Source organism: Protomyctophum parallelum (assembly GCF_964188405.1).
Source record: "Protomyctophum parallelum genome assembly, chromosome: 12".
NCBI lineage: Eukaryota > Metazoa > Chordata > Actinopteri > Myctophiformes > Myctophidae > Protomyctophum > Protomyctophum parallelum.
The window spans coordinates 46,183,540-46,209,510 of record NC_139712.1 but is presented as its reverse complement, the minus strand read 5'-3'; the positions used below and the strand labels follow the sequence as shown (position 1 = coordinate 46,209,510).

The 25,971-nt window shown below is 43.9% G+C and overlaps 1 protein-coding gene across 1 annotated transcript in view; it reads right to left on the bottom strand.

Annotated features, from left to right (window-relative positions):
* The window catches only part of drosha (drosha ribonuclease III), a 232,053-nt gene that overhangs the window by 67,642 nt on the left and 138,440 nt on the right, over positions 1 to 25,971 (bottom strand). Inside the window, exons 27-28 of the mRNA XM_083777811.1 lie at positions 19,082 to 19,152; positions 9,750 to 9,794 (exon numbers count right to left, since the gene is read on the bottom strand). Coding sequence (XP_083633937.1) covers positions 9,750 to 9,794; positions 19,082 to 19,152 — 116 coding nt within the window. The remainder of the gene's footprint in view (positions 1 to 9,749; positions 9,795 to 19,081; positions 19,153 to 25,971) is intronic.

The window sequence follows — 25,971 nt, the reverse complement described above, 5'->3', positions numbered from 1 at the left end:
ATCAGGAGTGGACATTGTAATAACGATCATTAGACTCGGTTATCGCGCCGGTTCATTCACTATCCTATACTATGGGTTTCCAACCCCTGAACTGATGTACACGATCAATACATCTTTCCTGCAGAAACCAGGAAACACCCTGCGACCTAATGCACTGTGGACATTTGATGCAAATAAAGTGCATTGAATCGACCTTGTAAGCACACTTTATTTAGCTATATGAACCACACAACCCCCCCCCCCCCCCCCTGACATGTAAAGCTACAATGTGGGCTGTTCTAAGGCCAGTAAACACTTCACAGCTTGTTTTCTGTTATCAGTAATTACCATCAAGAAAAACACACCGAAATACATGCATTTTTCAGACTTCCTCCATGTTAATGTTGATGCACCGTGACTAGCTGGATGCATTTTTTAATTCAACATTTCAACATTTCACTGGCGTGCTGGTGGTGGTGATGTCTGGTTCAGTCTTTCAGCGTGTCTTAAGGAACATTGCACCTTTCCCCTTTACAAACCCCCCCCCCCCCCAATTCTCTGTCCCTTTCCCTTAATTAGTGAAAGGCACTTTAATGGCCGCTGCGGGTCGCTGCTAACGTCATGTCACGCGTCACTTCTAATCACATCTGATTAGAGTGTGGAGGTACCCAGCTAGCTATCCTGAATAGCCAACCGTGATTAACACAGTCAGAGACACCTGACGGCTAGAAATCATCACTTCTTTCAGCACAGGCCAGTACACAACGAGTATAAAGCACATACCTCACATTCTGCTAGTTACTTTGTAGATTTTGTTTAAAAGAAAAGAAAAAACGTCACATTATACATTTGAAAACTTAAAAATGGCACATTCTGCATAATGAACACTTTTACTTTTAGTACTTGATGCCAACACTTTTACTCAAGTACCTTTTGAAGACGTTTACTTGTAATGGAGTAGTTCTACATTGCAGTATTGATACTTCTACTCAAGTAAAACAATTGAGTACCTTTTTTCCACCACTGCACAAAAACAAATGTGTCAAAAAACAAAAAAAGACCAGGAAGTGTTTCGTTTTGCGCACCCCGCTTACGCTGAACACGGCGGCGGCAAGCAGCGCAATTATCCGCGCAATTATCCGCGCAACGTGTAACTGCCCTTACTTATCTGCCTGGGCGCTCATTACGCCTGCTGCTCTTCCTTCCACCAGGGCACTTAACCCTCAGCTTCGGGGCATGTGTGAGGTGGGAAGGAAAAAAAAAGAAATAACACCTTGTAAACCTCGAGGCGGTGCTCTTGGGCATGACGCCAAGCCCATGGTAAATGGTGCATTTATACAGCGCCTTTATCCAAGGCGCTTTACAGAGATTGTGCATTACATTCACCCATTCACACACACATTCATACACCGATGGCAGCAGAAACCATGCAAGGCACCAACTAGCACATCGGGAGCAATTAGGGGTTCAGTGTCTTGCTCAAGGACACTTCGACAGTAACTCTGGGGGAGCCCGGGTTCGAACTGGCAACCTTACGGTTACCATCCAGGCACTCTACCCCTGAGCCACCGCCGCCGCCGCACGAGTAGGAATTTGAATATGTATTCCTTAATAGAATGCCATCAACCGGTGTTAAAAAAGGTCAAATAACATGTTTAAAAATATATATATATTTTGCATTTACAATGTATGGTTTTCTTTTAAACTGCATTTGATTCGTATGTTTTCTTTTTTTTTAATGTGGACCCCATGAAGACTTCACAGAGAAGATTGTGTGCACATCTCAATGCCTATATTCAGGCCAGGTGCATGCTGGATGTCAGGCATCAAGGCAAACATCAAAGAAGAGGAAATAACATCCGCACACTAGTTTCTAGAGCTCCACGAGACTTATTTTTATTAAAGGCAAGAAAATGCCCCACTTTTGACCCACTAAGGTCTTCACCCCAGGAAGACTAGCTTGGTTGCTATGGCACCAGCTAATGGGGATCCTTACGTACAATACACACAAAAAATGGACAGACACCAGATTTGAACCCGTCTCAACTGAGTTTTGCATGCACACAGCCGCACACACACACACACACACACACACACACACACACACACACACACACACACACACACACACACACACACACACACACACACACACACACACACACACACACACACACACACACACACACACACACACACACACACACACACACACACACACACACACACACACACACACACACGTATCCCCTCGCGTGCGGGAGCACTCTGCGTCATCACACACAAAGCCTGAGGCCTTAAAGCAACAGGCCGCGGGAGTGTATAAGAATTATTTCCTGTAAAATGGAACAATTGGGATGTTCTCACATGCGTATCTAGAAGCAAAATGTTAAAATAACCTGGGTGTGCACAGCGTGTGGTACCAAGGTCTCTCTGCCTTGGACCTGGGTGTGCACAGCGTGTGGTACCAAGGTCTCTGCCATGATGGACCTGGCTGACAACTGGCAGAGGGAAGTGGGAGACCACAGAGGTTCCTCCCTCCCTCCACCCAGCCCAAACTAACTCCGACCACAGCTTTCTACTGTACAGCTCAGCGTTAATTTAGGACAGAGCAGATTCTACTAAATGTCCTCTAAATCCTGACAGTTTTCTGAAAGACCTGTGTTTCTATATCAGGGTTTGTCAAACCTTTTCATGTCAAGGACCCCCAGAATTATATGTATTTGGCCGCCGACCCCCATCTGAAAATATTTGCTTCTGGGACGCACGCACGCACGCACGCACACACACACACACACACACACACACACACACACACACACACACACACACACACACACACACACACACACACACACACACACACACACACACACACACACACACACACACACACACACACACACACACACACACACACACACACACACACACACACACACACACACACACACACACACACCCAAGTGAGTGGTGCTGTACTGTACTGTACTGTACTGTACTGTACAAGCCATCCTCCCTGGCCTGTCTGTGTCAGTGACGAACAAATGCTATAATGTCATTTTCGTGCTCGGACACAGGGATATATTTGCACACATTTTCATGATTTTTCAAAGATATCAGATCTACAAGCTCTCTCTCTCTCTGCGACACTCTGTTACCTGTGACTCTAAGTCATATACAATATCAAACTAATTCACATCATTAAAAATCAGCTCATGAATAAATCTTTCAAATATTTTTACCAAGAATGCTTAAAATAGATACTGGCCTTTAATTACTTACTTCATCCCCCCCCCCTGCCTTTTCTATGTAACTCTGGCCTTCTTTTAAATCACGTGGCACCTTTGATTGGGAGATTTATGATGTGAGTTACATACGGAGCCATCGCCTCTGCTGCACGCCACAAAACCAGGGCAGGGATGGCATTTAACCCATTCTGACCCGAGATCAGATTCATACGAAGGTTTCCACTGGACACACACTGGTCTGATTAACCCATTCTGACCTGAGATCAGATTCTAAAAAATGTCAGTCGTTCTTCGATTTTTCAAAAATAGCAGACCTACAAGCTCGTATCGCGCCACTCGGTGGCGCGATATGAGCTTGTAGATCTGCTATTTTTCAATAGCTAAAGCATAACATGATGCTGACACCAAAATGGGTGCCCGGTCAGAATGGGCTAAGCCTGTGGCTTTATCACCATCTAGTCCTCTTACAATCATTATAATCGTTTCCTTTGATGTTTTGTTAAAAAAAGAGAACTGCTCTTTCCCATTCCCTTTTGGCATCATAATAATTATTGACTTGAGATTCTGCATATTTAACCTGTGCTGACAGGGGGGGGTTTCGGAGCCAAGTCGTAATGCAATAGCTCATTGAAGTTCTCCGCCACACTGCCTTTATCGAAGGTTAACCCATTCTGACCGGGCACCCTTTTTGGTGTCAGCATCATGTCATGCTTTAGCTATTGAAAAATAGCAGATCTACAAGCTCATATCGCGCCACCGAGTGGCGCGATACGAGCTTGTAGGTCTGCTATTTTAGAAAAAGTCGAAGAGCGACTGACATTTTTAGAATCTGATCTCAGGTCAGAATGGGTTCATCAGACCAGTGTGTGTCCGGCGGAAATCTCGTATGAATCTGATCTCAGGTCAGAATGGGTTCATCAGACCAGTGTGTGTCCGGCGGAAACCTCGTATGAATCTGATCTCAGGTCAGAATGGGTTAAGGTTATGGCCAATAAGACCTACTGTATATTAGCATCTTTCGTCTCAGGGGATCTTTCTTTGATCCCGATGAATGACTTCAGGGTTGCCCAAAGCCTTTTAGTCACTTTTATGTTGCTCTTGCAGTCTTGCTCTTAAATAAATTATCTTGGCTTCTTCTACCATTCTTTGTACTTTATTTCTAAGATTTCTTTATATTTACCATTTACTTACTATATAGATCTGGTGCCATGGTTCTCTCAACTTCCTCCAATACTTTATCTCCTGAGTGAATACAATCTATAGAATATCTTTATTCATCCATGGCTGTGTTCTTTGTTTGATTCTGACCTTCTGTGTTAGAGCTATATTGACTCTAAAACATTAACCCATTCTGACCTGAGATCAGATTCATACGAGGTTTCCGCCGGACACACACTGGTCTGATTAACCCATTCTGACCTGAGATCAGATTCTAAAAAATGTCAGTCGTTCTTCGATTTTTCAAAAAATAGCAGACCTACAAGCTCGTATCGCGCCACTCGGTGGCGCGATATGAGCTTGTAGATCTGCTATTTTTAAATAGCTAAAGCATGACCTGATGCTGACACCAAAATGTGTCAGAAACACGGTCAGAATGGGTTAAGGAACATAATCTGAATGTGACCCTGGAAAGTCAGCATCGCTGCTCATCAAAACGTACACATTTTTGCTATTTCCAATGATTGTTTCATGTCTGGGTAACGGCATGAGAAACCATCGTCAAGGCTCTGAAGATATGCCAGAACGTGTGGGAACCCTGGATACGATATGTTTATTCCAAACTCCTCCCGACACTGACTATAGCACAACAGCAAGCACAGCGACAACAATGCCTGCCCCTGGAGACCTCAAGCATTTGGGGGGGGGGGGGGGGGGGGGGGGGGATTGAAAAAATAAATACAACATAGTCATACTGTACAGACTTTTCATTCCCGGCCGGCGCCCCATCCCAATCCCGGGATTAATACAAGTTTGAATCCATGGATTCCCACGGGACAGACACGCGGGAATCCCGGAAAAATGTCATCCTCTAGATGGAGTAAACAAATGCATGTATGTACAGTACACATGCACATAAATGCAAAGGCTTGGGCCAAATTACAAGATATGTAAAGATGTTTGAAGGCATGCCGACAATAGATGTATGCTGCAAACACAGACACTCACTCTCACTCACTCACTCACAAAACACAATCAGAGAGAGACACACACAGAGAGAGCAGGGAGAAACTGCAGGTCTTGTGACACAGTAGAATATTAGGGACTACGTGAGAGACTGTGAGTGCGTTTCCATCCAGCCCTGTTAAAGCGCATTAAGGCTTTTTGCGCATAATAAACTCCTGGAATGGAAACACCTCAAAATGCAAACAAGTCCTCATTTCACCCACGCAAAAACACTTTTGCGCTTGAAGCCTAAAAGGGGTGGATTTTGGCATATATAATCGAAAGAATTAAATGGGCTATGCAAACACTTGCGGAAAAGGTTTCTAATTGGAAAGCATTGAACTCGCATTATATCTGCTTATGAACAGTTTGAGGAAAAGGAAGAAAAATAAACGCAGAGGGAGTCAGTGGAGTGAACGGAGGGGTGGGGAGTGATGTGGATACATTTATGCACTCTCATTCAGGACCCTAGCCCATTCTGACCGGGCACCCATTTTGGTGTCAGCATCATGTCGTGCTTTAGCTATTTAAAAATAGCAGATCTACAAGCTCATATCGCGCCACCGAGTGGCGCGATACGAGCTTGTAGGTCTGCTATTTTTGAAAAAATCGAAGACACTTTTAGAATCTGATCTCAGGTCAGAATGGGTTAATAATGAAACTGTCAGGATGTAATAGACATTTTTAGAATCTGATCTCAGGTCAGAATGGGCTAGCAGTGCTGTTTCTGAAGCCTCTGCTGTCTGCAGGCTCTTGTTCTCCCCGGTGAGTGCATTGATCATGAAAGTGAAGACGGTGAATATATTTCTCCAAAAACACCTCGGAACGGACGAGTGGAGACTAGTAGTCAACAACAGAAGCAATATCAACACGGTCGCAGGGGTCCCTCGTCCCCGACCGTGCTTGAAAACGAAAACGTATAACAAGCTCCTGTCGAGTCAACACACACTGATTTATTTAACTTTTAACTCGTGTAAGAGACAGCCTGATTGAAAGACAACCTCTGGACAGCATAGAGGACTTGTAGCCCAATTACCAACCAGGCAGTCAGTCCATGAATAACATTTCTGTATAGTCTAAAACAGGGGTGTCCAAAGTGCGGCCCGCGGGCCAAATGCCACCCAGGGACAGATTGTATACGGCCCTCGGCTTCATACCAGAATTGTATTACCCCAAAATCTTTACATTTAAGTTTTTTTATTAACATGGCAGGGCTCGAAATTTACTTTTTTACTTGGTAGCACTGGTGCTACCAAATTCAGAATGAAGGAGCACCCGAAAAAAAATTAGGAGCACCTACCAAAATGTAACGAGCACCAATATGTAATCGATTTTTTACATTCAACCAAACTTTTTCATGTCAAGGACATGACACTCATTATAGCCCACGGACCCCCATTTGAAAATATATGCCAGGAGGCAGGGACCCCCATAAGAGAAGATTTTTTTACGGCTCTAGCAATGATTTTCAGCCATTTTCATTTTGTGGACCCCCAGTTTGACCTGAATTTCTATCTCTCTATCTCCCACTGTATATTGGAAAACACATTAACTCTGAGAGTGTACAAAATGTACAGGGAAATTGGTATACCTTTAGTATGTACACTCTCAGAGTTTCAGACCCATATAGTAAATCTAGCCTCAAAAATAAGTGGGAAGAGACAGCAACAATTAGGCTGTATCTACAAGGAGGTACTTCGTAAAAAAGCTATCAAGATAGCAAACGACCCCTCTCATCCACTCTGCAGGGAGTTCCAACTACTTCCCTCTGGTAGACGGTACAAAGTACCAAGAGCTAACCGTAACATTTTTAAAAATTCTTTCATACCAAATGCCATTAAGGCACTAAATGATACCATGTCTCGCTAGATTAGTTTGTTTTCCAATGTATCTGCCACTGTTGTCCTGCACTTTTTGCCATGAGAAAATAATTGTGTTAAGTGTTGTTGCTGTCGTTGTAAGCGTTTGTTTTGTACTGTTTGAGACCGAAGACGAATTTCCACACGTGGACAATAAATGAAACTAACTAACTAACTAATAAGGGTCCATTTGGCTCCTAACTATCCTTTAGCTGAGGACCCTCTGGAACTCCCTCAAGGACCCCTAGGGGTCCCTGGACCCCACTTTGGGAACCACTGGCCTACAAGCCAGTTTGGTATGAGATGCTATTTTTGTTTAAGAAGCACCAAATAAACCATTTGAAAATATAATTAAATTCTAAATACTGTTTCTGCTATAATTTCTGGTTTTGTAAACTATGGCAGGCCTGCTTTTTTATTGAAGTAAAATCACCCACTTAACCCATTCTGACCGGGCACCCATTTTGGTGACAGCATCATGTTATGCTTTAGCTATTTAAAAATAGCAGATCTACAAGCTCATATCGCGCCACCGAGTGGCGCGATACGAGCTTGTAGGTCTGCTATTTTTTGAAAAATCGAAGAACGACTTTTTTTTTTTTTAGAATCTGATCTCCGGTCAGAATGGGTCAATCAGACCAATGTGTGTCCAGTGGAAACCTCGTATGAATCTGATCTCCGGTCAGAATGGGTCAATCAGACCAATGTGTGTCCAGTGGAAACCTCATATGAATCTGATCTCAGGTCAGAATGGGTTAATGTCCACGGACTGACGGGAGGTTAGAGGGAGAGCAGAAGAACAAGGAGATATTTCTTTTAAAAATCATAACTCTGGACAGGAATGGACTAGGAACTTACTTTTTTTGACATGCTCAGATATTTATGCTCTACAAGTTGGATTAAATCATCTCGTGGGGCGGAACCGGCCCGGTCGCGATCATTTTGGTCGCACTACAGCAATTATTTGCAGTGGCACATGGTGCTCCCAATTATATTTTTTTGAAAAGTTAAATAATATGCGTCTCGCTTATTTCATATCTTCCAATAATCATATTTTATCAGTGGATGGAAACGGCGGAAAATGTGATTTCTTTTTTCAAATGAATGAACAGTCGCTTCCTATTTTCGAAAAAAGCTTGATGGAACCGCACCTTGTGACCCTGGAAAGCTCTCAGTGAACTCAGCCAGCCGGAAGCACACAGACTATAGATTCCTTTTAGGGGGTAAATTCAGACCCAGGGGATGAACGTCAGGTCACTTCGGTATACTCCAATAGCGTTTTCCACACACGCGTGCCTCGTTGTACAATCACATAGCAAACGGCACAAAGGACTGATGATGTTCTTGCTCACTTACACACCCGCGCTCTTCAATCTGTGCAGGGAGTGGTTGGCCCTGGTGGCCTCCAGCACCCTTTGGCGCGCACACGCACACCTTCACCACATCCTCCACCCGTCCAGTGTGGCCTCAGCAGCAGAGCCATTCTTCCTCAACAGCCCGCCCCCACGCAACGCCTTCCTCACCAGCCTATCATAGGACTAATTGTGTCCGCAGTCTTCATGTGAATAACCCCCTTCCAACAGCAGGAAATTGCAAACGGCAAAGAAGAGGTGGCCATTATAGACTGATAAGACGATCCGCAGCATCCTATTACACAAAGGCCAAAGGACCCGAGCGACCTGAGCGAGAACAGCCTGCTCTGACCCTCCTGACTGCGTAGGGCAGCAGAGTTATCGGTCCAGTGACTGCTCCCAGGACTAACAACCTTCTCCGTTAGAAATACAAGAAAATCTGCCCACATAACAGACATATATACATGCCATAGTGCAGCCTCCAGCTTTACTGATTTAAAAAAATAATGAGCTAATAGCACAGGCACGTCTGAAATAAACGTCAGAGCTGAAATGAACATATAAGCCATATCTGTAAAAAACTGGTGGGTCAAACTGAACAACCTATGTCAATTTGCTTCCATATGACATGAACATTTAAAAAAAATATATATATATTTTTTATATCCCCTCAGTCAAGCTGGGTCACAAATAATATTCACAAAACAAAACGTAGGTTGTTTGCAGTGTATGCAGAGTTTTTGAGTGGTGCAACCACTCCTACATCCAGCATGCAATGTCCGTGTACCTGTGTGTGTGTGTGTGTGTGTGTGTGTGTGTGTGTGTGTGTACCTATGAGCACGAGTATGTTACTTATTTATACCAGTAGGGGGCGCCAGAGTACAGAGAAGAAATTGGAACGATACAGAAGAAATTGGACGATACAAATTGGAATGATACAGAGAACCAATAGACGGGAGTTGCACCACTCGGTTCACACTTTTTTTCATATGCCCAGCTTTGTGTGTGCTGTGTAGAACAGAGAGAGAGAGAGAGAGAGAGAGAGAGAGAGAGAGAGAGAGAGAGAGAGAGAGAGAGAGAGAGAGAGAGAGAGAGAGAGTACCCGTAGCCAAATAAACAGCTGCAATAATGACATATTCACCCACCTGTAGGGGATGAGGGGGGTAGTTGAGCCAAACCTCACGCAGATCCTGAGAGAGAGAGTGAGAGAGAGAGAGAGAGAGAGAGAGAGAGAGAGAGAGAGATTTAAGGAAGGGTGAAAAGAGAAAGGACACAAAGTTAGAGGTACTTTGGTTCCATTAGACACAGACCATGAGAGGCGATGTGCCATCCGGTGGAAGGCACAAGGCTGAATGGGAAGGGGGGGGGGGGGTTGTTGACGAATTTGGTGGGAGGCCCAATTAAGGTTGGTGGTGCATCGCAACAGGTGGTTGGTGGTGATAGAGCAGTGGTTCACTTAATGTTTTATCCCATGACCCAAAACAGAAAATAGACTTTCGCCCCGGGACCAAAAACTAGTGAAAATAGCAGATCTATACAAGCTCACAATGCGTTGCTTCGCGCCGCGAAATCATTGGATTTAGTTTTTTAATTCATACACAAGACACGTGCCAGATAGCAAGGCACGGCACTCTGTGCCTACGCCCATTCCTTGAGCTGTCTCACATTTGAGTTAACCCATTCTGACCTGAGATCAGATTCATACGAGGTTTCCACTGGACACACACTGGTCTGATGAACCCATTCTGACCTGAGATCAGATTCTAAAAATGTCAGTCGTTTTTTTTGATTTTTCAAAAATAGCAGACCTACAAGCTCGTATCGCGCCACTCGGTGGCGCGATATGAGCTTGTAGATCTGCTATTTTTCAATAGCTAAAGCATAACATGATGCCAACACCAAAATGGGTGCCCGGTCAGAATGGGTTTTAAAACACATCTATATGATTGGATGTGCATTATGGGTAATGTAGGCTACTGTTTGTTTTGTATAGATGGAGCCTCTGGGCTCCCTGTAGGCTGTATATTGGACATCTTCCCGACATAGTACCTTCCCCATACAGATACAACCCCACGATAGGATCTCGTGTGGTTCCAAATCATATTGACTTTTGTAACTGTCGTTATTGAGAGTATATAATACTAGTCATTTAATCACAGACGACATCTCGGTTTCTCCGTAGCACCAGTAGAGTTTCGCTAGTTTCGTGTGCTCATGCAGGTTAATTAAATGCCGGGGCTGGCTGACAATTAAGCCCTCCATCATGTCAACAACAACTAAGATTTTCGGACTATTTATTTTATGTTTGTCGTCTCCTCCTCCTCCTCTGATGATGATGTGTACTCCCTGTAATTATAACCCTCCTGAGCGGGAGAGAGAGAGAGAGAGACTAATCATTTAATCATTTAAACCTGTTGTCTGCTTTCTCTATACTACAGCATGGATGTAATTGAATCATTGGCTGTTGTGCTCAGTGTGCATGGAATGTGGGGTGGAGAGTTTGGCTTGTAATAATCACACATTTCGTTCGTAGGCCGTCTCACTCGTGCACACTTCTTGCTTCGGTCCCTCCCTCTCTCTCTCTCTCTGTATTATTTATTCTATGCTTTTAACCCATTCTGACCTGAGATCAGATTCATACGAGGTTTCCGCCGGACACACACTGGTCTGATGAACCCATTCTGACCTGAGATCAGATTCTAGAAATGTCAGTCGTTCTTCGATTTTTCAAAAATAGCAGACCTACAAGCTCGTATCGCGCCACTCGGTGGCGCGATATGAGCTTGTAGATCTGCTATTTTTCAATAGCTAAAGCATAACATGATGCCAACACCAAAATGGGTGTCAGAATGGGTTAAGCAGTTATTGTTTTTTTCATTCTCTCTCATTGTCTTTTCTATCTCTATCTCTTGTCTGTCCTGCTAGCTTATTATTTAATCCATTTAGACCTGGAACGCATCTGTGCCACCTTAGCTTTTAACCACTTTAACCATTATTTTAAACTTTAACTGTTGAAAAATAGCAGATCTACAAGCACAAAAATTTGATATGGGGGTCGGCGGTCAAATACATATAATTTTGGGGGTCCTTTGGGTGTCTTGTGTGTATTTTCGGAACGTAATGGCGGTGCCCACTGCAGCCCATAGGCGCTACCACCATCGGAGCAGCCTTGAATAACAGACACATGGACAGAAGGCGGTCAGATTCATGTCTCCTTTCCTTCTTCATACTACGAACAAACAAGATAACTAACAAACGAGATCACAACTTCACGGATGGTATGGAGGGACCGTCACCAGCAGTGGCCGGCCCTGTTCCGGGTCGGACTGCTGCCAGCGGGTGGAAGGAAGGCACTGGGAGACCCTGGAGTGTCTCGTTGTACGGATAATGACAGTGTTAGTGTGGAGGAGGCCAGGGCAACCAGATTATAGTAATTGTAACACTTTATTAATCATCATAATTGCAGTGATAAGACCGCAATGAACACATGGGGGACGTCATTGACCCGGTTCTAACCCCAAACGGTATATATATATGGCAGAGTTACAGGGGTGTTAGACAATGTGTCGCAAGCTGAATAAAAAAAGCCAATTACTGACGAACGGTAGATGGGACGAATGTGTTTCCTCATGAACGTAGACATTCAGGGCTTTCATTCGGTGTATAGCATGTACAGGATATTCTTTGTGCTCCATTTTATATCTGCCTGTCAATGTCTGTGACCAAAAACTGTGAATATCTCAGCCTTCTGTTCAAAAACACCACTTTTATACAAAAAGGTTACATAAAGGTCAATAATTGTAATATTTTTTTTATTAGAGCAGACAATAATAAGCTTTCTTTTGAGGTAAGTGGTGTGATTCTCGTTGTGGGCCTTGGAAAAAGTCCTTCTTTGAACCTAATCCCTCAGTGTCCTGGGAAAACATTTTTTCTGAAATTACGCTGTGTGTTAAATAAAAGTGTTCATAGACACTTATTCTCTTAGGCTTATGGAGGCTTGATTGTTGCTGGTACATTTTGTAAAGCATCCTTAACCCATTCTGAACGGGCACCCATTTTGGTGTCAGCATCATGTTATGCTTTAGCTATTGAAAAATAGCAGATCTACAAGCTCATATCGCGCCACCGAGTGGCGCGATACGAGCTTGTAGGTCTGCTAAAAAAAATTTAATCGAAGAACGAATGACATTTTTAGAATCTGATCTCAGGTCAGAATGGGTTCATCAGACCCAGTGTTTGTCCGGCGGAAACCTTGTATGAATCTGATCTCAGGTCAGAATGGGTTAAATAAAAGTGTTCATAGACACTTATCTTAGGCTTATGGAGGCTTGATTGTTGTTGGTACATTTTGTAAAGCATCCTTAATTGGGTTCATGAAAGGCGCTATATAAATAAATTCAAGGTATTATTATTTATTATTATAAGGGGATTGTTAATGTTTGTTTGTTCATGGTCGAGGCTGTAGATGGACAGTAATGAGTGTTTTCCCTCACGATTTGTCCTTATTTGGCCTAAGATATGACACATTTCATGTTACAAGAACCAATCAATTGCAAACCCGGCTACCACCACTCTTAAAACTTCAAATTCACACAAACAGCAATGGTGGTTAAAGGAGAATTCCATACCAAAAGGCTTTCTTACCTTTCTTTGTAGTCGTTACGTCCCCACCAAAGAGGTCCAGGTGTTTTTTTGTGCAAAAACTCCTTATTGGCTATTTCCCCTACCATGAGCCCTAAATGAATTGCATTGAATGGAATGGGAATCAAATGGGGCTATGGGGTGTTATGCTAGTTCGCTTATTTCCATCGCTCAAAATTATAATTTCTTTGTATATATCCTCTCTTCATAATGTAAATAATATCCCAAGCGCCACACTTTACTGCTTCTTTCGATGGAAATAAGTGAATTAGCACAACACCCCATAGCCCCATTCAATTCAATGCAATTCATTGAGGGCTTATGGTAGGGAAAATAGCCAATAAGGAGTTTTTGCACAAAAAAACACCTGGACCTCTTTGGTGGGGACGTAACAACTACAAAGAAAGGTAAGAAAGGTAAGAAAGCATTCTAGCATGGAATTGGAAAATGGGGACTAGGTGACTCATCTCACCAGGAGACAAACTCTACGTGACAATGGGAACAGCCATGTGGAGCGCTGGCCGCTGGCCTGTGTGCCCTGTGTGCTTCTTCTTTTTTTGATATGTTTTTTTTGTGGCTTTCGCCTTTATTTTATATTTTTTTGTGGAGGGACAGACAGTAGGCTGACAGGAAATGGGGAGAGAGATGGGGGGGGGGGGAAGACATGCAGTAAAGGCCGTCGGGATCGGGAGTCGAACCCGCGGCACACTGCCAGACTGGATTACCAGCCAAGGTGCCTGGACCACTGAGCCACGGCTGCTTAGGTGTCCACAGAATGTTTTAATTGTTTTTATTCTTATTCTTCGTCTTATACAAGTCATGAAGCCCCACTTGGAAGCTTTTGTTTTGGGAGCTTGTGTGTGTGTGAGAGAGAGAAAGAGGCACAGACATTATATGAGAGAGAGAGAGAGCGAGAGAGCGAGCTCAGCGAGAGAGAGATAGAGAGAGAGAGAGAGAGAGAGCGAGAGAGAGAGAGAGAGAGAGAGAGAGAGAGAGAGCTCAGCGAGAGCGAGAGTGAGAGAGTGAGAGAGAGAGAGAGAGAGAGAGAGAGAGAGAGAGAGAGAGATACACAATTAAGGTTGGTGGTGCTTCGCAACAGGTGGTGGTGGTGAATGTGATAGAGCAGTGGTTCCCAAACTTTTTATCCCGTGACCCAAAACAGAAATTAGACATTCGCCCGGGACCCAAACTAGTGAAAATAGCAGATCTACAAGCTTGGATTTAGTTTTGAATTCATACACCAGACTAGGGCTGCACAATATATCGTTATCGTATCGAGGTATGAACATGCACAATATCAGTATCGCAAAAAGGCAACGGTATCGCGATATAGATATATCGTCGACATATCGATACATCGTCCACTTCTAAAGCCAGCCCTCTGTTTTAGCCTGTGCCCCTCGGAAAATAAACCATCACTCCGTTTGTCCCTCTGTCCTGTTGTAGCCTGGATACAGCCCTGAATCGCTAGCCACGCCCATTAAGAAAATATGTTGCTGCACGATATATCGTATCGTATCGATATCGAGATATCTGCCCTATATATCGTGATATATATTATATCGTATCGATATCGAGATATCTGCCATATATACCGTGATATTCATTTTTGTCCATATCGTGCAGCCCTACACCAGACATGTGTAGCAAGGTAGCAAGGCGTGGCACTCTGTGCCTATGCCCATGCCTTGAGCTGTCTCACATTCGAGTGGTGAGGGTGGTTATGATAGGAGAGGGGGGTAGGGTATGACTTCCTTTCAATAAATTCAATTGTGACAAATGTAATTAGCTTGTTTGAGTGATCAACAATTCTGTCTGTTGACACTGACCAGCTAATGCTGGTATACAAAATTGAGGGTGCCGTGTTACCAATCAACAGTAATTATAATAAGACTCCCAAGGCTATGCTGTGAGTTTTCTATTCACATTTTTAAGGAATGGCAGAAAAGAGAATGTAAGCGAGTGTTGCCGGATGGTTTGCCAGCTTTTTGCACTGCATACAAGCTGGTTACTAGAGCCACGGCGACACCAGAACGGCAGACAATCTATTGTTGTCCTAAAGTATTATTGAAAATTACATATCAAAGGCAAAACGGAATATTTCATTTTCTCTGCGTCAAACGCAGAAGGATCCTCTGGAGAGATAAGTTAGGGCCCGTGATGTTGCCCCCCCCCCCCCCCCCCCCCCCCCCAGGGGTTGAAACACATTTTTTGCCAGTCTGCAAAAAAAGAGTTTTCCCGGGTAAACGTGCTGTATCAGCAAAACCTCGAGACAAATCTCCCTCTTGGATGCTGCTTCTCGCCACAAACCTCCTAACAGCATTGGCTTAGGTTTTGTGAGAGCATAATATCGCGGCGACTCAAAAGTGATCGCCTACACACAGCAATCGAATGAATCAATGTGCTTTCTGGTGATTTCTGAAGCACATTTACCGAACTTAACCCATTCTGACCTGAGATCAGATTCACACGAGGTTTTCCACTGGACACACACTGGTCTGATTAACCCATTCTGACCTGAGATCAGATTCTAAAAATGTCAGTCGTTCTTCGATAAAAAAAAAAATAGCAGACCTACAAGCTCGTATCGCGCCACTCGGTGGCGCGATATGAGCTTGTAGATCTGCTATTTTTAAATAGCTAAAGCATAACATGATGCCAACACCAAAATGGGTGCCCGGTCAGAATGGGTTAAAGGACAACTTTAGTTTTTTTCAACCAAGGTTAAAGTTTTAGGTTGTTAATAGAGAAAGTAAAAGATGAGTGTTAATTGTTTTTCATTTGCTGCTTTCTTTCGTTTTAGGGATTTTAGCTCTTTTTTAAAGGGGGGTGGGGGCATTCGAGCATGGGGCTAAATATGTATTTTTTGACAAAATGTTATGGCGATTTCTTTTTTTATTATTTACTATAGTCCTAATAAACCCCAGGAAATTACATCTGACCACAGAAGATCACAGGATCTACTGAATGTGAAGGTAGCCTACTGGGGGAAGGCTTATACTGTGTGTCATAGGCTCAATATGTCAGTTTGTCACATTCAGTAGATCCTGTGATCTTTTGTGGCCAGATGTAATTTCTTGGTGTCTAGTAGGACTATAGTAAATAATTAAAAAAGAAATCGCCATAATATTGTCAAAAAATACATATTTAGCCCCATGCTCGAATGCCCCCGCCCCCCTGTCAAAAACGGCGAAAATCCCTAAAACGAAAGAAAGCAGCAAATGAAAGAAAATTAACATTCACCTTTTAGTTTCTCTAATAACAACCTAAAACATGAACCTTGGTTGAAAAAAACTAAAGTTGTCCTTTAACCCATTAAGACACCGAGACCAGATTCTACAAAGTGACTTCTGAATCCTGACTTTTCTGAAAAACGTCTCAGTGGTGATCAAACTTTTTTTCCCCTGTCAAGGTCCCCCAGAATTATCTGAATTTGGCCACGCATACCCATCTGAAAATGTGTTGTTAAAAAGTTAAAAAAAGGTGACAAAGATGCGTTCCAGGTCTTAATGGGATAAAAGTAACATGCGAGAGAACTCGAGCATGTTCAAGGGGCGGCGGTGGCTCAGGAGGTAGAGCAGGTCGTCCAATGATCCATGGGTCGGCGGTTCGAATCCCGGCTCCTCCTGTCTACATGTCGAAGTGTCCTTGGGCAAGACACTGAACCCCAAATTGCTCCCGATGTGCTGGTTGGTACCTTGCATGGCTTCCGCCGCAATCGGTGTATGAATGGGTGAATGTAATGCACAATCTATGTAAAGCGCCTTGGATAAAGGCGCTATATAAATGCACCATTTACCATTTAGTGCATTCGTGGGGAGCCTCGTTTCAGTCCCACAATGACTGCATCAAAAGATGTGCACAATTCACTTGGATAATTATACCATTGGCAGTGAGACCCTGGCCTCAATCAGCACGTAGGTATAGCCATTAATTCAGTACTTGATTCGACGGAGGGGCTTCCATTGTGCAGCCTCCAGCTTTTCACCTTTTTCACCATTTTGATCCAAAATGATTTAATAGCACAGGCAGACCGTTCACATACTGGAACATGTCTGAAATGAATGTCAGAGCTGAAATTCACATGCAAATATGAAATAAAGGCTTAAACATGTAGCTAGGTGTAATGATAAGAGACCACAGTTTCACCACTTTCTCAACTCGCCGTTTCTCTGCAAAACATTACTCTATAAGCCATTATCTCTGAAATTGGTGGGTCGAACCGAACCAATATGACAATTTGAAGCTATGATTCCCTGCTTTCATATGACAAAGAAAATCCAATGACTTAGTGTTTGTCACATTTATTTATCCTTCCCTTTTGGATTGGCCATATGAAGAGGTGGTACCAGTGCGGGTACCACACTAGTCCTGCGTAGCCAGAGAACTCTTCCACCATCTCCGAATGCTATATAGAGTCTGAAACTACACCGAAATTCGAGTAAGGAAGCTGCCATTTCCGTTCACAAAACTATATTTTAAAATATCTTTAGAGCATATATTTTTATTTCCATTTCTGCTAAGCAGCAAGCTATTATGTTTAGATGATTTCTATTAGGATACAGTTGCACTTCCGCTTTATATTTTACTCCTGATCAGAGCTTCCGTTGCTCCAGACCGTGTGACGGAAGCATTTGAAAATTGCGTGAAGGCAACCGTCTGAGACTATGCACCCACATAACTGTTATTGGCACATCTGCCTCGTACTCACGCGACCCTAATCCCTCCACCGATGATAAAAACAAACGAGAACAATTGCTGTGATTCAAGTGCCATCGTCAAGTGGAAGGTTAGGAGGGGGAAAAGAACAACACAACAGGAGAGATCTTTTGTTACAAAAGCCGTGAGATCTGCTCCTTGGTGCTGGGTTTTCTTTTGTTGTGTGTGTGTGTGTGTGTGTGTGTGTGTGCGCGCTTGCGCGCGTGTGCGTGCACGCCTTTCCTTGAAGGAATATTTATGTTTGCATTCATACGCATTTCAAAACAGTGCACACATTCAATCTCCTCGCTTTTGCTCTGGCAGATGTTGTTTTCATTGTCGTTTTTCATCGCAGGACAAATCTTTTGTTAAGAGATGCAGAGAGGTCTAGGACATCGCCTGCAGGCTATGCTTTAATCATCCTCCGTTCATCGCATACAAATTTTAATTCTCTGTGCATCCATATTTATGGATGGGGGGGGGGGAGTGCAGTGCCACTGCCTGCAGTCACTTATCCTCTTCTCTGCCTTGGTTCTACCTCGTGGCATTCAAAGCAAAGGAGAGACGGTGAGCAGTTCCGACACAGGGTGGTACGGGGTGGGGGTTGGGTTAGGGTTACATACAGTATCATCATGTCATATAAATACATGCCCACACGCTACAGTGCAAACTCAATGGAGGCCTTATTTGCTTTCACCACCAGAGGACAACTGGGGAGAAAAAAAAATACTAACCCATTCTGACCGGGCACCGGGCAGCATCATGTTATGCTTTAGCTATTGAAAAATAGCAGGTCTACAAGCTCATATCGCGCCACCGAGTGGCGCGATACGAGCTTGTAGGTCTGCTTTTTTTTTGAAAAATCGAAGAACGACTGACATTTTTAGAATCTGATCTCAGGTCAGAATGGGTTCATCAGACCAGTGTGTGTCCGGCGGAAACCTCGTATGAATCTGATCTCAGGTCAGAATGGGCTAAAGAAGAAGACGGATGTCCAGCCAAGGACTCTGCATCTGTTCAGACAGGGGTATATACGTACACACGCTCTCTCGCTACAGCCGGCGCAGACAGAGCAAGGCAGTGAGAGGCCAGGGCAGAAGCACACACAGCACTAGAAACAGAGTTTGGGTTGGGTTACCTCGCCGTTGAAAAGCAGCCGCCCAAACAGTAGCTTGGCTTCCTCCAAGCCTCCCTCCAGATACACAGCTCCTGCGGAGGACAGACAGACAGACACAGACAGAAAGAAACCAGAAGGTCAGAATGACAACTCCATACGAGAGGAAAGTTCCAATCAAAGGCGATGAAATCTTTGCCAAAAAATGAACAGGCTTTGTGCACAGTAAACTAGGAGGCACGCCATGCACCCACCACCGTTAAAGCATGGCCACCAAATTCACTGCTGGCCTTAAAAGAAGATAAATTAAAGCAATTTCGAGGGCAATTCCAGACCTCTCTCCTAATGGAAAAACTTTAAAATTAATTGAACTCTGCAATGAGTTATAATTGCTTTATTAAATATTAGGAGTGGATTTATTTATTGTTTTTATTATGGCGTCATGACCTTAGGGCTCCTGGCACCGCAAGCTTGACCTCCCTGCTACCCTTGTCGCAGGTGTGTGTGTGTGTGTGTGTGTGTGTGTGTTGCACATTCATTTCAATGTTGCTTCTCGGTCGTCCAAACTATATTCTTTAGCCTTTACTGTAAGTGGTGGAGTTCTGAGCAAGTCAATTTAGAAGGCAATAACCTGGCAATTGTTTTGACCATTGTGTGTGTAAATCACAGAGGGAAGCACAATGGTGTTTTGGAAGTTCAAATGTGCCGGCTGCTTTCATGGGCGACATCAAAGACAGATATAAGGGATTTGTCATCTCGGGAAGGAAACCGCTCGGCGCTCGCAGATGAAAAACAGTCTCTCAGTCTCTCCCTCTCTCTCTCTCTCTCCCTCTCATAGAAATGTTATCTGCACAGTATCAGTGTGTGGGGTTGTGTGCGCTGCATGGTGAGCTTGTAGATCAGCCATTTTCACTACTTATTAAGAGAGAACCAAAGTCACTGACGTCACTGTCAGTAGAGGGCGCCAGTCCACAGGTTTGTGTACTTTTTATTTGCATTGAAATCCCCATAGGGGGATTTTTAGATCTCTTCATATAAGAACTGTGTTTGAAAAATAAACCGATCATCCCGGCCTTTTCACTCATATGGACTGGAGGTGGAAATGTACAAATATACCCAAAGAGTAACAACATAAGCGTTAGAAACGAGTCAAACAACCCAGAGACTACATTTCCGGGTAGGCGGGGTGGCTGCAGCTGCCCATCGCACAACAGAAACTGACATGTTAATTACGTTTTTTTTCGTGGTTACTACGAGTCGAGGTGAGCCAGGTGAGCTTATGTCAACGAGGAATCTCAGGAACGCAATGTTTTGACAGCTGGGCATGACGTATATTAGCAGCGACATTGCTTTCATACCCTTGTAGTTTCAAGGCTTTTTGCGGCCACATTAATTCCATTTTCTTAATGGACAACATTAACGACGCACAGCCACCCCCCCCCCCCTGACAGAAAGGCCGGGACCTTGTCCTCGAGAGTCTCCTGCCGACAAGCTGCGACGCAAAATCGAGTTGGCTTTAACCCATTCTGACCTGAGATCAGATTCATACGAGGTTTCCCACTGGACACACACTGGTCTGATTAACCCATTCTGCCCTGAGATCAGATTCTAGAAATGTCAGTCGCTCTTCGATTTAAAAAAAATAGCAGACCTACAAGCTCGTATCGCGCCACTCGGTGGCGCGATATGAGCTTGTAGATCTGCTATTTTTCAATAGCTAAAGCACGACATGATGCCGACACCAAAATGGGTTCCCGGCCAAAATGGGTTAAACATTTGTTTTCTAATTTATGGAATTTCTTTGATTTTTCTTTGATTTCTTTATGAAATAACTGAAAATGATTAATTTAGTTTTAATTCAAGATTTTTTTTTTAATGTTTTTTTTTATTAAACATAAAACATCCCATGTTTCTCAGGACACATCCTGCACTCTGCACACACTCAAACATGTAGTGTCTACTACTGCCTAGCGGGTGCATGCCACACACACACACACACACACACACACACACACACACACCTAACCCATTCTGACCTGAGATCAGATTCATACGAGGTTTCCGCCGGACACACACACTGGTCTGATTAACCCATTCTGACCTGAGATCAGATTCTAGAAATGTCAGTCGCTCTTCGATTTTTCAAAAATAGCAGACCTACAAGCTCGTATCGCGCCACTCGGTGGCGCGATATGAGCTTGTAGATCTGCTATTTTTCAATAGCTAAAGCATAACATGATGCTGACACCAAAATGGGTGCCCGGTCAGAATGGGTTAAACATTTGTTTTCTAATTTATGGAATGTCTTTGATTTTTCTTTGATTTCTTTATGAAATAACTGAACATGATTAATTTATTTTTAATTCAAGATTTTTTTTTTAATGTTTTTTTTTAATTAAACATAAAACATCCCAGGTTTCTCAGGACACATCCTGCACTCTGCACACACTCAAACGTGTAGTGTCTACTACTGCCTAGCGGGTGCATGCCCCACACACACACACACACACACACACACACACACACACACACACACACACACCTAAATAAACAGTCATAAAGTAATACAAATATCAAAAGCCCAGCCCACTGCTGTGTACACACACCATCTCCCTGAACCACTAAACTCCTTACAGATGTGTCTGTGGGATGGTCGGCTATTTGAGTGACTCCGAGGGTCACCACAAGAGAGGAGGAGAGACATTTCCCCAGTCTCAAACATAGACAGAAGTAGAACTGCGTTTGGATCATTCCGGGGCTGTGTGTATATTATGACCATGGGCGCCGTTCCATTTATTTTATTTTATGTATGGAATGTCTGATTTTTCTTTGATTTCTTAATGCAAGAGTACTAAAACAAACCTTTGAATTGTATTTGTAATTCATGATTTTTTTTTTTCTATTCTTTTTTGGGAATGTGTGCTAATAGTTAAAAACAAAACGCAGGACACAAAAATATTAAAGGTTTTATGACATTCATTTTCATTTTTTTTTCTTTTTCTTTTAGGTTTTATGACCTCAATTACACCCAAAAAACCTGAACTTTGAACATTCAGTGGATCTTCTGTGGTCTGCAGTTTTCTTTGGGGTTTTTTGGGCCTTTTGAGCTACAATGAAAACAGGCAACACAGTGAAACAGTGACATCTGCTGGCAAATCCCATTGAAATATATGGGATTTGCAGTAAGTGATGTCACTTACTGCCGGCAAATCAGAGCACCTGTTTGAGCCAGAAAACCCCAGATCACAGAAAATCAACTGAATGTTAAAAGTTCATGTTTTTTGGGTGCAATTGAGATTAGAAAACCTAAAAAAAACAAGAACAATTCCAAAACCTTTTTTTTTATGTCACAATCCCTTTAATGCAAGTACTAAAACAAACCTTTGAATTGTATTTGTAATTCATGATTTTTATTTTTCTATTCTTTTTTGGGAATGTGTGCTAATAGTTAAAGACAAAACGCAGGACACAAACATATTAAGGGACCCAATAATTACAAATGTGTCTGCGACCCACAGATGGGTCCTGATCCACTGTTTGGGAGGGAGCCAGTGTTTTATGCAAGGTCTCCATTCAGCAAAGACCCGGCGAGGAGGACACACAGTTCGATTGGCCAGTTCTACGTTTCTATATCTACGCCGGTTTCAATTTGAAGTTTGGAACGGTTGCGTTGCGCCCCACTCGGCAACACGCCATCTCTCTGGAGACTAGCCACGCTGAGAACACACAAGTGCTCAGCGTGGGCTCTAGGGAGAGGGTGGGGGGGGGATTTCTTCATGTTCTGATGACACATCATGTAGAGGAAAGTTCTCCACAAATTGTAAAGTGTATATAGCATCAAAGTCATTGGAAGTGGAATAAAAGCAAAGGTGGGCATTTTTTTTTACCCCCATGTTGCAGGGAGGAAACCTGTAGTGTATATGCAGGGTTGGGTATGCACTGGCAGGGTACAGTGGGAGGTACGTAGGGGGTGGATGCCCCGGAGAGAACCAGCGCAGCGTTGAAACGTCTCAAAAGCAACACCTTTGGTGTGTCAGTCAAACAGGCAGCTGGATGAAGAGAAGCGCAATGTGCCCGTTAACCCATTCTGAACGGGGCACCCATTTTGGTGTCAGCATCATGTCATGCTTTAGCTATTGAAAAATAGCAGATCTACAAGCTCATATCGCGCCACCGAGTGGCGCGATACGAGCTTGTAGGTCTGCTATTTTTTGAAAAATCGAAGAACGACTGACATTTTTTTTTAAATCTGATCTCAGGTCAGAATGGGTTTAATCAGACCAGTGTGTGTCCCCAGTGGAAACCTCGTATGAATCTGATCTCAGGTCAGAATGGGTTAATTACAGAAGATACTATAGACTCCTCTGACAAGGAGGTAACGAGATAAAAGACAAAGGGAAGAGAGAAAAGGCCCCATCAGTGATTTTCAGCCATTTTAATTTCAAAGACCCCCAGTTTGACATGCATTAGTCTACGGACTCCCATATAATAGCATTTCTATCTCTGGGATAGAATTGAAATTTTATATTGAAAAATCAATGTTAATGTAACTCTGAGAGTGTACAAACGGGTCCATTTGGTTCCGTTTGTACACTCAGAGTTACAGACCCATAAGGTTCCATTTGGTTTCCTAATTATCAGTCAGCTGGGGACCCCCTGGAACTCTCTCAAGGACCCCCACTTTGGGAACCACTTCGCTAAAGAACCTCAAGCCTCTGTTGGGTTCCAGGTTCAGAGTGAGCGTTGTGTGTTCCACTTTTTTTAAAGTTTTTTGGGCTTTTCTGCCTTTAAGCGCAGAAGGACAGGAAAGAGGGAGAGAGAGAAGGGGAGACAAACACAGCAGCCTGTATCTGACACGTGTCTGGACCACTTGGCCAGCGGGCGCCCTGAGGTGTTATTATTGTTGAATGGATTTCCCTCTCCGTCTGTGAAGGCATTTCAATGACCAGTGATTGTATTGTTGCACTTTTTTGATTTGGCAATGGAAACGGGTGGGGGGAGGGGGGACACACAAATAAAACATGGAGTCCATGGCGAAATAAAAGCGGCCACATTAATAACCCAGCAATGAATTATTCAAAAATGCTCAGGCTTTAATCCATCAAATAATATATTAGGCTGCTCTCTCTCTCTCTCTCTCTCTGTCGGTCTGTCTCGCCCTCCCTCCCTGGGGTTGCCAGGGGCTGGAGCAACAGCAGTAGCCACATTAGCGGCAACATCCAAATACGAACGCAATTAAAAGCCTGCAGGGTACCGAGACTGTGACTCGAAGTTAGACGAAGGAAGACGAGGGAGAAGGGACATAATCCATCTGCTATCGATGTGGCAATTTAAGGGCGAGTGGCGGACAGGGTTCTTGTGACATGCATGGTAATGTATTGGGTTGCACTGTGCACAGAGCAATAGTCGGCTATTAGACGTCCGTCTAAAAATGGGTTTCGAGTTATAACCCATTTTTTTAGACATATTTTCGACGCTCAGCGGGATACAGTGAAGAGAGAAACGCTCACTATACTATTTTAATAGGACGGGCAGAAGACAGCCGCCGCCACACACACAGACACGCAGTGATCAACCATCTGCGTCCCGCTTTCCCGCTGGCACGGAATAACACACGTCCACACTATGAGGACAATTATGGCCTTAAAAGACAGTTCCCCCCCTCCTTCCTTCTGCCATCCCCTCTTCCTCCCGCTGTTCCTCTGTTCCTTCTCAAGTCCTTTCTAGACAGGACGGATGGATGGATGCCAGGTGAGCTTTGTTGGGAAATACCTGGGGGGGGGGGGGGGGGGGGGGGGGGTGCAGTGATGATGAGCAGGTAGGCAGCACAGAGGATTGGGGGGGGGGGCGGGGGGGTGCAGTGATGATGAGCAGGTAGGCAGCACAGAGGATTAAAAAAAAGACGTCTAAGACAAATAATAAAGAACCTTGGTCCTCTTTTGAATAATAGGGTTGAGACTGAGAGGGACAAAGACGCTTTCTGAGAGAGAGAGAGAGAGAGTTATTAATTATTCAGATTTGGGTTATCCCCCCACTCTTTGACCTGGTATACATTTGCTCTCCAATCCTCCGTTGCCTTTCATGTGTTCACCCCCCCCGCTCTTCCGGGCTCATGCAAAACAGGAGATAATCTGCCATTTTAAACACGACGTGGAGACTAGTTCGCTAAGGTGGGGAGGGGGGGGGGGGGGTTACCGACCGCGGCACGGAAAACAAATAAAAGCGGGGTTAGCAAACATGCACAGTAAAGCTCTTAAGCTATGCGCTCAGGAAGCCCTCCGAGATAATAATGTGTGCATGCATGTCATACTCCTATCTCTGCACCTTTTCAAAATGGGAAAAAAAAATAGGAGACAGAAAATAAGTACCGGCAGATAAGACATAATTCTGAATTGCTCCGAGTTCAAAGACAAGGTGCTCGCTGTGCTCGGGGGGGGGGGGGGAAGAGAAGAAGATGGAGTTCTGCAGTGTAGAATGTTAATCATGATTGTTGGTAGTGTAAAACCACTATAGTATGCAGAAAATATCTGCTGGTGTCTAACATGCATCAGAGTGGTGGGGGGAGGGAGAGAGAGAGAGAGAGAGAGAGAGAGAGAGAGAGAGAGAGAGAGAGAGAGAGAGAGAGAGAGAGAGAGAGAGAGAGAGAGAGAGAGAGAGAGGGAGGGAGAGAGAGAGAGAGAGAATGATGATGAGGAGAGGGGCACAGGAGGAAGGCTGGGTCCAGCGGGCCACGTTATGTAAGAGACAGGGAGCCTGGTCATGGCAGGTCAAGCATGGCTGTGCAATGCATGGCAATGAGATGAACGGGTGCTCCCACTGTCAGTACCGTACACCACCACCGGGGGGATAGAGATTTTATTTTTATTTAAAGGGACACTTCACCCTTTTTGCAAAAAAATATATGTTAATGACGT